We start from the raw sequence: 14369 nt of genomic DNA, 5'->3' as shown, positions 1-14369 counted from the left end.
AACATTAAAGTTTGTTTTCGGTAATAATCCGGAAGCTCACAGCAAACTTTAAATTTTCTGAAATTAAACAGATCTCCCAAGACCTTGTGGTTAGATGGCCTTTCTTTAGGGAGGGGCTGAGTCCAGGAGCTTTACAGGGTAGGAAGTCCAGGTATTCTTATTTGTTGATGCATAAAGTTGTCCTCAGATCTCATTTCTCATGTCTGCCTGACAACCCTGGAAATTGTGGAGCAGAGGCAACTGCGAGAGATAGTAAGCTTTGTGTTAAATCCAGGAGCAGAGAATGAGCAGGCTGTCTCGCGAACATGAGAACCTCTTCTGGAGGGGAGAGGTTACAAAGCAGATAAGGATTCCTAAGCTAGAAGCTAACTCGTCCTCTGACTCCAGCCAAGCGTCGTATCCGGAGCCAACTGCAGCTGGAGATGGAAGAGGAAAAAAACGGAGGTCGAGGAGGGAGGGGGAACGGAGGGGAGTAAGCTGGAGATCCGCGCGCGAAGGGAGGGTGGAGATGGGGGGAGCGCGCCGGGCGCAGGGAGCTGAGTGGACGGCTCGAGACGGCGGCGCGTGCAGCAGCTCCAGAAAGCAGCGAGTTAGCAGAGCAGGGCTGCATTTCCAGCAGGAGCTGCGAGCACAGTGCTGGCTCACAACAAGGTGATGTGCCAGGAAGCGGTTTCTTTGCCCGCTCGGGCTGCTGTGGCTGGGGCTTGCTTCCTTATACCCACCTCTTCTCCTCTGGGTCTGCGTGTGTATGAGTGAGTGCCCGGCTTTTGGGGGTAAAGCCTGCGGGGAGGGGACACGCTTGCCTCTGCTTGTCTCCTCTTCCCTCTACCCCCGTCGTTGCTAATGTATGTTTTCCAGGGTCGCCCCTGGCTTCGTACCTCTTATTTGACACTGACATCCCCCCCCACCCCCGTTGTGTCTCCTCTCCCAGATGCTCAAGGTGTCAGCCGTACTGTGTGTGTGTGCAGCCGCTTGGTGCAGTCAGTCTCTCGCAGCTGCCGCGGCGGTGGCTGCAGCCGGGGGGCGGTCGGACGGCGGTAATTTTCTGGATGATAAACAATGGCTCACTACAATCTCTCAGTATGACAAGGAAGTCGGACAGTGGAACAAATTCCGAGACGTAAGTGCCGCGCACCCCCATCCCCGGGCACACGCGCGCGCTGCTCCGTGGCGGGGGCCGCGGTGGCCGGGTGTGGGTGGGGAGTGGGCTCCGTTTTCTGAGGAGAGGGATTTAGGGAAGTGCGGCGGCGCAGGGCTGCTGGAGAAGTTCACAGTTCCGCTGCCCCCTCCCAGCTGTTTCAAGGGCTTGCTTCTTGGATGCACAGGAGTTCAGGTCTCACAAGGTTCCCACTCTTCCTCCCCCACCCTGCTCTCCCCTGTGCCCCCTCCCGGCCCACAAAGGTTAGAAAGTGCTGGCTCTACCCTCTCAACTTTTGAATGGTGTTTCTGGCACTGGTAAACACAGCAGATGTGCCTTTGCGATGTATCGCTACTAAAGTAACTAGGATCGATCCCGTCGCTAATGGTCCATTAAGGAATTTGAGGGAGGAGGTAGGAAGATGTAAGATTTATAAATGCCCGCTCTCCAAGAGTGGGAGGATGTTTGGCGGCACCAGTAGGGACTCGTTGAACTGCTCCCGATTACATAAAATTGTCGATCAGATTTGTGCTTCAACATGACTTTAATCCAGAACATGTTTGCAATGTATTTGATTACATTTTATTCCAAAATGAATCACTGCCTTGAAATCTGCGTGAAGGGGATGCGAGGGCGGGAGGGTTGCAGGTGACAGCGATGAAGGAGTTAAACCGTAGACTCCTCTGGGGAGTTTTCAAAAGGGTTATTAAGAGGGAGCCAGGTTTAGACACTTGAAGCCAGTGGCCATGACTTGCCAGTCATTTTTTTTTTCCTCACCTGATCTGAATGGAGCACAGTAAGAGCTGCTCACATACAGAGCGCGGTACGACTGGAAGCCTTGAACTCGGTTGTCCCAGTGAGGAGGCCGCCCAGATGGCTGAATACCGCCCCCAGCCCACCCTTTAAAGCGCGGAAGGCATGAACTGGAGCGAGCGTGATTCCCAGACACATTGCCAATACTTACCGTGACATTTGAGAGAATTTCTCGTGGAGTACATCTGCAGTGCACTACGTGGAGATGAGTTAACTTCTTTCATCAGCTCTGATTCGGTCACCATTTGGGAAAATAAATGGGAGCCTAGGCTAGATTTCATCCTGCCTCCTCTAACCCATTCTCTCAACCTCTACATGAAGTAGCTGACAAGCCAAACCTAGCAGAGGGATTCCTGAAGGAACATAAATTTTTAGTTTAAAATTAGGTTTAGTCATTTGATTGAGAATATTTAATGGAGAACTTTGCCTACATACACTTTATGAACAAAGTTTAAGCATCATTTTATTGCTAAATAAATGCCCTTATAAAAACATACCTCTTGCATATTTAAGTTTACACTAATATTGAGTACAAGCAAAAAGGATAGCGAGTGAGATATTCCTAAACCTAAAGAGAATTTGTTTATCACGCCGTCATTTGGCAAAAAAAAATGGAACATTTTATCAGTATTTGAACAGTGTTTGACATTATGACATTTCATTATTTAATGGCTGCTTTAAAATCTTTTAGAAATGAATTTTTGAAAGACCTCTCAACAATAGGATATGTTTAGTAGATAATACTGGTTGCATGCTGTTTTCTATTTGTTTTGGGGTGTTTTTTTTAGCTCCGCTGGATAGTGATAAAATCAACTACACAAGATTCCTCGCTGGCAGAATTGTTTAAGAGTATTGCTATCTTCAACGAGAGCAGAGATAAAAGCTTTCTTCTCTAAAATGTATTTTAAATGTTGAATAACGTAGTCTTCTCTTTATTCAATTTACTTTATTGAATTATTGAGTGACTTGGGCAGTTTGTGAATGTGATTTAAACTATTGAGACAAGCTGAGTTGCCTACTAGAGAACTAAATATGCTAGAATTTATGGAGTCACTTTCTATAGAGACAGTATTTTATTGCTATATCATTTTCAGGTATTGCTCTATGATCTCAAGGAAAAAGTTCATCAAAATTGTGCATAATTTTTTCAAAGGATTTACTGATACATTTTATGCAAATGTCTGTTTTGAAGTATATGCAATACCTAAACATATAATACTGGTTTGTTGGAAAAACTTTCATCAAGTTTTAGTATTACCATTTTAGTAAGACAGTTACGGTTTTGTAAAGATGACTTCTGGAGGGAATGGAGCACATAAATGCTATCATTGTTTAATCCTTGAACCACCTGTTGCTTATTATTAACATGATAAAATGTATGCTGAAGGTGTGGTTTCTCACATAATAATTCCGAATGCATAATATAGAATCCTTATCTGCACCATCCACCCCACTGCTATTTATGCATATTCTTTCCCTTTTGGGGAATCATTAGCTTAATAATCTTTTCTGTAGCTCTCAGGATGTTATTTTTCAGTTGGTTTTCAGCTAGAAGCACATGGCGATAAGACATTACTTGAGATAATACTATACTGCATGAATCTACCTTTAAATGTTCTGCATGAGCATTCATATCGCAAATAATGATTTATGTACTTACTTTATATGAGGGCAAAGAAACATGGAATTCTGAACCTCTTATTTGAGAAACAATTTAACTGAAGTACTTTTGTTTTATGCTTTTTTCCCCATAAAATATAATTCATTTTATTTATAAAAAAGCTTTGGGAAGCACCAGCATAATTATTGCTTGGATTAATCCTTATGATTAGTTTTTTCCTCCTGACTGTTTTACATAATCAGCACTGTTTTACAAGTAACTCCTTAATGAAAGTTTGAACTGTTCCTTCTTTTGAAATACATTTGAAAACTATCTTAAATAATATTTAAAAATACAATTTAGCATTATATTTTAATTGAATAATTTTAAAATAAATGTTACTTTTATATATTTTATTTGTAATATATATATATGTAAATATAATTGATTTACAATAAAGCTTTAGGAACAAAGAGAGTGGATAGAGTTAGGTGAGAGTAGGTGAGCATAAGAACTACTGCCACTGAGGCTCATTATCTCAGTTTCCTCAATATAAATGCTAGAGAAGCAATGAAAGCAAAGACAAGCTTACAATTAATAGGTATTAACACAGGAGAAACAAGCTTACAATGAGTAGGTATTAGCATAGGAGAAACCTCCAGTATTTTTGACTACTCTATGCTAGCAAAGTCTGTTGAATAAAGTACCTTTGTTGTCCTTTTGAAGGACTCTTGGAGTGTACGACACTTAATGCTATAGGCCTAAAGAGCTTTCACTGTTTTGAAAATTATTAATTTATTTGGTTATTAGTATACAAATTCTGATAAAGAGTTTAATATCTATGTTTTAGGAAAGCATAAAAGTTTCACTTAATCTAAAGATATAGAAAAGTCAACACATTTAAGCATAAGTACAGTAGATAGAGCCAGCATGCTTTACTTAGGTTATACTTATGGGATTTTAAAATAAAATAAAATAAAAACTCTCTCGACAATGGTATATATTCAGTACATATACTGGTTACATGCTTTTTTTTTTTTTGTGGGGGGCTCTGTTGAGTAGTATACAAGATTCCTCGGTGGAAAAATTGTGGGGCTACCATTACTTTCTCCCAGAGCAGGAGTAAAGGATTCATACATCCCGTTCTTGTGAATATATTAGGAGAATTGGAAATCAGGATCATTATGAGGAAACTGAATTATTAGCTCATATTGTATTAGCTCAAATACAAATATACAATTATGTATTGCATATTTCAAATATTTGTATTTTATAGTTTAATTAAACCATATCCTTTATCATGTAATAAATGAGTATGGAATTTGGAACCAGTGAATTAATTAGTAATGCATGGTATAATAACATTATCAAAATTATTATTGATTTCATTGAAATACATGCAGTAATTAGGAATGACAAAAAAAGGTAAAATATGAGAAGCCCTCAAATATTATATTTAGGCATCAATATAATAAAAGCTTAGAAAAAAGAGGAATGATGGACATGCTAATTTTAAGTAACTCATATAATAAAACAGGATTATACCCTTTAATGGAAATTCAAATAGTTCTAGATTAAATTAAATTTGTTTTCAATAAAATACCTGGGGCTCATTTTGAACTTTTGTTTTAAGGAATGGTTACCATTAGTGTTACAGAAACCATAATCAACTTCAGTTTACATTTATTCCTTAAGTGATATTTAATATCCTTTAGATATATTTAATGCAATAAGAAAGTTCTACAATTTAACCTTAATGTAAGCTAAAGGACATGTAGAATATTGAGAAAATATAAAATACAGGCTGACATGTCTCAGAGGCACTCAAATTATAAGTTGACTTTTTAAAAAATACCTGATTTGCGGGTGTTGAATAGTAGGTAGAACATTCTTAATTTGTTTTTTCTTTTTATTTGCCTTTTTCATCGAAGGTGAGGTTCTTAAGTGCACAGATTATTTAAGAGATAATGGATGATGGTCAGGGATATTTCCTGGCACTAAGTGGGCTACAGAGGAGTAAAGATTCCTGAGGGTCTATCAACTTCTACTGTTGTTAGAAAGTAAATACAACAATTTGTTTCTATGTCTACTCCAAATAAAGTATTCTATAGCTGTACAGGTCATTAAAATTCAAACAATGAGAATCTATAAGGAATGCTCTCTCAGTACTTTGTTTAGGTTTATGATGTGCCCTGGTTATATTTCTTGAGTTACAGGCATACTGTTACCGTTGAGGGATCCTCCTTTCTGGCAACAAAGTTTTACCATTATACTTTTCAACAATATGTATCAAAATAAAGTTAAAATTTATTAATAATTTGGACATATTTAATAAAGTGAACTACTATTCTCTCTGTTTAAGAATGCTTTCTCCATAATGGATATCCAATTCTTATGAAAATGTACATTTTCAGTGTTTCTCACTATGAAGCAACATTTGTAACTGTGGTAATAATTACCTACATTTCAGTATAGTTGAGAACATAGGCATTTCTTGGGAATTCTTCACAGTTAATTGAGTGCATTATCATAAGTATTTTTCTCTCTTTCTTTTGCTTTTTTGGTGATTATGAGCACTGTGTTTAGTTCTTAAAAGCTTGTGAATATAGTGTATATACATTTGCAGATCAGAGCTGGTGAAGACTGTAGCACACAATAGTATTTTTATTGGACTATTGTTCATATTGTTTAAATCATGGGGAGATTTAATGGAGAGAGGCAATTGACCTCTTAAGAGAAGCAATAAGCAATCTTTGATAGTTGTGGGGCCAGTGAGCAACCACAGCAGCAAGAGGCTAGGCTCTGGCAGCATCCTGACTCTTGTTTTTGTCATCAGGATCCCTAGTTAAATCATGATCATAGTACAAACTCCACACTCCTATTTTTTTAAACCTGCTACTACAACCACTACCCTGTTTGCCAGTCAGGATTTAAGTTTGGTTTTGTCCTCAGGTATCACATGATGGAGGAAGGCAGGTCAGAGAACGTCCACCGATCTGTTTGTTTCTGGAGGGAATCTTAGCTAGAGCTGGTATCATGTCATCAGATTCTCTCAGGAGGTATGAATTGATCACAAAACTTTAGTGGATTTTCCATGGGTTCATGCTAACAGAAATTATAGCGAAGCAAGCAATACTTTTAACTCTCTGGCTCTCATAACTTCCAATCAATGACTAGAAAAGTGTAACTACGTGTAAAAGTGTAAGTAAGAGAAACAAATGACTCTGTCTCTGTATGTTGTTGTCTATGTTTATATGTATTTATGTGTGCAGATTCATGCATAAATGCATATCTACATATATGTGTTATATATGTGTATGTCAAATTGATAACAGGTTAAATAATCTGAATACAGAGGCAATTGTATATTGTGCTATAGGTTTTTTGTATGCACCATATATGTTTATGGTTATTACACATAACGTGTTGAGTAGAAAGCCAACATCCATCTACCCACCCCCAAAATGTTAAGACATGTTAGGTTTCTTTATTTTTTTTCTTTTCCTGGTTAGGTTTTCCGCATCTTATAACTTGAGATGATTTCATTTACTGTTACATGTGTGGACACAGTGTGCTTTTCTGTTTCTTACAGCTTGTTTGGGATTATATATTTAAACTTTTTAGCTAGATATACAAAAGGAACATCGTGTACTGCTATAGAGCATTTATTTTGCTACTCTGACAGTAAGACTTTGGGGTTGGATGCTTTTAGATCTTATGATTGTGACTCAGAGTGACATTGTATGTTCTTATACAACTTTAGTTTTCAGGATCTGGGTCATAATTTTATTTCATTTTATGTACTTATTTTTAAAGACTGATCTTTGACTTTTTATAAATACTATCCAAGTTCTATAAGCTCCTGGAGTATTTATATGTCTTTTTCATTTATGAAAATCATTTCATCTTTTCTACTCTTTCTACTTCTTCTAGTTTACAGATTTGGACACCCCATTAGACTGTGAACTCCCTATAGCTACAGACTGTAGTCTCCCTTCCTCTCCACAATCCTACAATTCACCTAGCGTTACCACAATAATTGTCTCAGAGTTATCACTAGAAAATACTTATTAAAGGAGGTGACATTATATTCAAAATACATTGCCAACTGAAAAATCCTTACCTAAAGGTTTTTTAGAGCTGTGTTGCCTTTTATTGGCCAGTTCAATTTCTGACCACCTCAAGCCCAGTTTTGTAATTTAAGTAAAAATTCAATTTTTATAAAATATAAAGTTATAAGTATTAAACCACATTAGTCCTATAAGTTCCAAAATGTGCCAAAATAGAAATGCCATGTCCAAGCTGTCATGTCCAGTTTTAGAATGGTCAACAGCAGATGACAATGACATGCATCATGGTGCTCCCTCGGCCAGTTGGTTCAATTCTTTTTTCCATAGTTTCTCTTTGACAACATAATTGTGTTGCTCTAACATCTTTAAATATTTTTGCTGCCTAATAGATAATATCAAACACTAGTGTCTTCCCTTTCTTCTTCAACTACTGAACTTCAATTAATGGTTCTATCGGTAAATCCAGGTACTTTACTGACAGTTGAGATTTAGTTCTTTCTCTTCCACCTCACTTACAACTGCCAATGAATTAGTTAGAGAGAGGTTAAGTTCCTGCAGAAAGGAGACCCTGAATCAGAGTACCTGAGCAATGATAGAATTCTGTTTCGCAAGCATGAGACCATCAAGAAGTGGGTGTCCAGGCCTGGGCTTTCAGGGTTATTCCCTCAAGCAAGCTTCTCTATTAATGGCCATTTCCTATCTAACAGGAGGCATTTAAGAGAAAATCTAGGACAATCACCTGGCACCAGAATTCACTTGAAAGTAATCACACATTACTTCTACTTGTATCCCACAGGCCTGAACTTAGTTACATGCCAACACCTAGCTACAAGGGATACCGGGAAATTTAGTCTTTAACAGGAATCATCAACACCAAAGAAAGCAAGCAATATTCAGTACTCAGAGAAAATTTTGGTAACTATGGTATCTGATTATGCTCTTTCAATCATCTAAACATCTCTTGAAAATATTCTCAGTCTCCACCCCTGTGTCCTCTGATGGGAATTTTTTTTTTTTTTTATCATTGCCTGTCAGTTGTTTTCCTCCCTAATCAATCTTTCTTCCAAATTCCATATTATCCCAGTATCCTCTTAGCTATGATGGACATGCTTGAGTCATGCTTGCTGGGCCAAAACTACAACACCTAGTACCTACTGTTCTAGTTGTAGGAGTTTGGTGGTAAGTAGTAGTGTGCTAATTTCTAAAAGGAAATTTCAAAGGTCAAAACCAAAGCAGAGTATCCAAAAAGCTATCACGTTAAGGAGAGCCTGAATCTACATACCAAGGCTGTTTTCCTTTAGTGAAATCATTTAGCATGACTTCTGCAAAATCTTTTTTGAGCTGTAGATCTTTGGTCATGGGTCTGGAATTCCCTGGGTTAAGGCATTAATGGTGATTGGTAGGCAAGAATCAGAATTTACTTCTCACATCTCTTAGTTAAAGAACAGGATACTCTCTTGCTATTACTGGTGTATTTCCTTGGATGCAGAAAAAGGAAAGTACCACTAATACAAACAACATTTTGCTGAAATAATACTAGCAGTGACACTCTTGCCAGGTTCATGCAGCTCTTAGGCTTGAAAGCAAAGAAAACAATCTTTTTGGTTCTACTATCTCTGGGACAGTTAGGAAATTAAAACTGCAGCAAATTGGATTTGCCAAAATTCCCATACAGGCTTTACTCTTTAGATTTTTTTTTTTTTCTTGACGTAGGAGATTACTGGCAATTAGAATGCCTGAGCTTTTTAACTGAATCATAAACAGAGATGGTGAATTGCACTTTCTATCAGGTTTTGTGTTTTGGAGAGATCCTTGATTTTTCCATCTTCATACTTGCTAAAGTAAAACGTTCATATTTATTTATCATTTTTCATATATATTCGTGGCATGATTATATTACAAGGGATGATTACATAATTTTGCTTAATATGTTACCCACACATAATTAAATTAATAATAGTAATAATATGGTATACAAATATGTAAGGTAAAAAGTCTTCATACAGTTATTTTTCCCTTACAGTCGTGTCATTTCTCCCAAAGGATTGATGCTTTCCCTAATATTCTTCCACCAGAAGTCATCTGGCCTTCAATTTTCTGCTCACAAGCTCTTTCTTTTATCGAGGAAATAATGGTCTGAATCAGAAATGTTGTCTCCGACCTCTGAATATATATTGCAGATTTTTCTATTTAGAATTTAAGAATAATGGCCTAATAAAAATTTTTATTCCCTCCTTCAGGAATAGCACCAGTATATTTCATTAGTTCATTTATTGGTTTTAAAAACATCATGTTGAATAAGTAATAATAATCTTCAGAATCTGTGTGAGGTAGATTCCTTCTGTTTTTATATGTGGCTTGTATGTTTTGGATACTGTTAAGCCATATTATCACTCTTGTTGTAAAACAGAGATAATTAAATTCAGTATTCTATTTTCATAGCTGTTTGATTAGAAAAGTTATTGATTATTTAAATTATGCTATTTCAATATAGAAAAGACAGTTTTGGATGGGTATGGTGGCTCATGCCTCTAATCCCAGCACTTTAGGAGGCCGAGGCAGGTGGATCTTGAGGTCAGGAGATCGAGTCCATCCTGGCCAGCAAAGTGAAACCCTGTCTCTTCTAAATACAAAAAAATTAGCTGAGTGTGATGATGCGTGCCTGTAATCACAGCTACTCCAGAGGCTGAGGCAAGGGAATCACTTGAACCAGGGAGTCAGAGGTTGCAGTGAGCTGAGATCATGCTCCCGCACTCCAGCCTGGAAATACAGCAAGACTAGGTCTCACAAAAAAAAAAAAAAAAGTTTAAATACTGTTTTTATTGCATTTATCTGTAAAATATGTATGTGTGTGTGTGTGTATATATATATGTATATATAGTTAGGTGTGAACATTTGGTAGCTTGGTTTACTATTGACATAATTAGGAAAGGAACTTACATTTGGTATACATGGCTATTTGATACAATCAAATAGCAAGTGGCGTATACAAAAATTGCTTCTTTTTCCACAGCATTCTCTTAAGCTTTTGTTATGTGGATTTAGAATGAACTACATGCTAATGTTTCTATTTTCAGATTGTTATAGCATTTCATCAATAAAATCATCCCACATCTTTATCTACAGTTTTGAATACGCAAGGAAAAATAGACTCTATTTTAACTTTCCATACTATTTTATGATGGATTCCTCTTTTTGTCTTATTTTATTATCTGAAAATTCCAACTAACCATGGTAATTAAGTTTAAACCCAATGTCTTTAATAGTGTGCTAAACATGTATATAGTAAGCAAGATGGCAAAGATAATGAAAATGAAAAAATATGTGTTAGAAAACTATGGTGTCAGAATTTATAAAGTAAATACAACTTCACTAGATATTTGATGGAAATAATTTTAAAAGATTTTAATTTAATTAATGACTGTTTTCTAACCAAATTACCTTTAAAAATGAGCTAAATCCACAAATAGTCTATATTATATGTGAATAGGATACTCAAAATTTTACTTGCTGTGGCTATAGAGAATGATGATGGCAAAAATACACTCACCCAAAATATCAAGTGAGGTTAAGTGCTAAAATTTTATAATAAAACATAATGACAGACTCTTCCTTGTCTAGAAACTGATAATAATGTAATAATAACAAGCACTTTAATATGGCATATCACAAGCAAGGATTATTATAAGTTCACTTTTAATTAAAATTTTTAGGAATAGGGATTGGCTATATTGCCCAAGCTGGTCTTGAATTCCTAGGCTCAAGTGATCTTCCTACCTTGGCCTCCCAAAGTGCTGGGATTACAGGCATGATCCACTGTGCCTGACTAGTTTTTAAAAATGTATTAATTAGTAATATCCCCATATGGAATGTGCAACTGTTAATCCATTGTGTAGCTGAGGAAACTCAGGGCCAAGATCACACAGCTAGTAAGTATCAGTCAGGGCTGTCTCCAGTAATAGAATTTTGGCTCCAAAGACTTTGTCCTTAAACATGGAAGAGTAATGCTTTCTCATCTGTTAATGCTGTTTTGGGTCTCTGTTATATGCTAGGCACTTTAAATATATTATCCCACTTAATATAATATATCTCTCTCTCTATATATAATATAGTATCTCTCTATATAATATAATATCTCTATATAAATATATATTTACATATAAACATAATATATATTTATATAATCACATATGTTATATATTCATCATAGAAATATACTCATATATTCACACATATCTCATCATACTCTCTCATATCCGCTCTTCCCATATACTTCTCGCTAGACTCTCCTCTCCGCTGCCTCCTCTCTCCTTCCCTCCTCTCTCTCTCCTCTCCTCTCGTCTTCTCTTCCCTTCCCTACGCCTCTTCTGTTTACATACTTCTCTCTTCCTCCTCTGATCCACCTACTAGCGCTCCTCTTCACCTACTCGCAAAATATAGTTTATACATACTACAATAACCCCGTCAGCCCGCCCGCTCCACTCGTTCGCTTACCTATACTAGGACGTACTACTAGCATAGCTATGTTATATGTTTATATATAAATATGTAGTATATATGTTTATATATAAATATGCAATGTATATGTTTATACATAAGCATATAATATATATGTTTATATATAATTTTAGTTGTGGTAAAAGCACATGACATAAAATTTACTATATTAGCCATTTTTAAGTGTACAATTCAGTGGTGTCAAGTATATTCACATTGTTTTGCAACCAATCTCCAGAACTTTTTCATTGCAGAACCGAAACTTTATACTCATTTAACCATATCCCATTTCACCCTTCCTCCAGCCCCTGGTAACAACCATTCTACTTTTCATTTCTACAAATTTGACTACTTTAGATATATAAGTGGAACAATAGTATTTGTTTGTTTGTGACTGACTTTTGTTAGCATAACGTTCTCAAGTTTCATCCATGTTATGGCATGTGATAGGGTTTCCTTTTTCTTAAAGACTGAATAATATTCCATTGTATATATATTTTACATTTATCCACTTATCTGTCAATAAAAACCTTGGGTTACTTCTACCTCTTTGCCATTGTAAATAATGCTGCTATGAGCATAGGTATGCAAATATTTCTTGAAGATCCTGCTTTCAGTTCTTTGGATATATACTCAGAAGTGGAATTGCTGGATCATCTGATAATTCTATTTTTAATTTTTTTAGGAACTGCCATACTATTTTCCATGGTGATTATGCTGTTTTACAGTCCTACTCACAATGGATAAGAGTTCCAATTTTTTTGCACCCTTGCTAACACTTGTTAATTTACATTTGGTTGTTGTTGTTGTTAGTAGCCATCTGAACGGGTGTGAGTTGATATTGTGGTTTTGATTTGCATTGCCCTAATGATTAGTAGTGTTGAGCATGTTTTCATATACTTGTTAGACACTTGTACATCGTTTCTGAAGAAATGTCTGCTCAAGTCCTTTGCCCGTTTTTAATTGGGTTATGTGTTTTTCTTTTGGTAAAATCTTTTAACAATCAGAATAGTAGAGATTATTAATCTTCTTTCACAAATAAAGTGATTCATTATCACCAAGCTTAATCAACCTGCTCAAAATCAGTGAAGTTTGAAACGACTTTCTAATTCTAAAGACCATGTTTTTTAAAATTATCAGTTGACCACTTTAAATCAGTTACTACAGACAGCTCAAACTGCTTTTTTTGTTGTATTGTATTGTATTACATTATGTTATATTATATTATATTTATTATATTATTTATTTTTAAGAGACAGCAGTTTGCTCTGTTGCCCAGGCTTCAGTGCAGTGGTGCCATCATAGCCCACTGCAGCCTGAAACTCCTGGGCTCAAGTGATCTTCCCACTTTAGCTTCTCAAGTAGCTGGGACTACAGGCATATGCCACTACGTGTGACTAATTTTTTTAAAAAAAATTTTTTTTGTAGAGGCTGGGGTTTCACTTTGTTGCCTAGGTTGGTCTCAAACTACTAGACTCAAGCCATCCTCCTGCCTCAGTCTCCCAAAGTGTTGAGATTACAGGAGTGGCACATTGCACATGGCTTGATTTTCTATCTTTTGACATATAGATTGGTCCTTTTAAATGGTCACATTGACTATTTTCTTACCTGCTAGACCAAGAAATTGATTAAGGTTTGTAATTTGTATTAGAATTTATTGTCCTTTATGCAGAATCACTATGATCTTGCTATAATTTGATCAGTATATCTTGAAGCTGCAGTAGGAAACTTCTAGTTGCCTGTCCTTCATTAGTCTTACAAATGTCAGTAGTTTCAAATCACATACTGTTCAAATAGTAATGTTTATCCCTATAGAGGTACTATATTTGGCAACAGCATATTACTGGCATTTTTATTACTGACCTTTTTTGATATCAAAGTGCGGTCTGAATATCTTATGTGGTCAGAAATAGCTGTTAAAAGAAATACTAGCCTGGGTGGGACGGCTCACGCCTGTAATTCCAGAACTTCCAGAGGCCAAGGTGGGAGGATGACTTGCGGCCAGGAGTTTGAAACCAGCCTGAGTAACAGAGCTAGACCTCATCTCAGCAAAAATTAAAAAAAAAAAAAAAAAAAAAAAAGCTGGGTGTGGTGGCACATGCCTATGGTCCCAGCTATTTGAGAGGCTGAGGTGGGAGGATTGCTTGATCCGGGAAGTAGAGGCTGCAGTGAACCATGATCACACCACTGCACTGCAGCCTGGATGGCAGAGTGAGATCCTGTCTCAAAAAAAAAAAAAAAAAAAAAAAAA

The 14369-nt window shown here is 36.6% G+C and overlaps 1 protein-coding gene across 3 annotated transcripts in view; it reads left to right on the top strand.

Moving 5' to 3' along the window:
- Positions 1-498: 498 nt before the first annotated feature.
- SPOCK3 (SPARC (osteonectin), cwcv and kazal like domains proteoglycan 3) overlaps positions 499-14369 on the top strand; it is a 506317-nt gene continuing 492446 nt past the window's right edge. The window contains exons 1-2 of one of the 3 annotated variants that reach the window (XM_017887898.1): positions 499-651; positions 932-1120. In XM_017887898.1, coding sequence (XP_017743387.1) covers positions 932-1120 — 189 coding nt within the window. In that variant the 5' untranslated portion in view covers positions 499-651. The remainder of the gene's footprint in view (positions 652-931; positions 1121-14369) is intronic. The other 2 variants (XM_017887896.1, XM_017887897.1) reach the window with 2 other exon arrangements.

The sequence above is a fragment of the Rhinopithecus bieti genome, unplaced genomic scaffold (genome assembly GCF_001698545.2).
Source record: "Rhinopithecus bieti isolate Rb0 unplaced genomic scaffold, ASM169854v2 scaffold_16999, whole genome shotgun sequence".
Lineage (NCBI taxonomy): Eukaryota > Metazoa > Chordata > Mammalia > Primates > Cercopithecidae > Rhinopithecus > Rhinopithecus bieti.
This window is presented reverse-complemented; position numbering and strand designations above follow the sequence as displayed.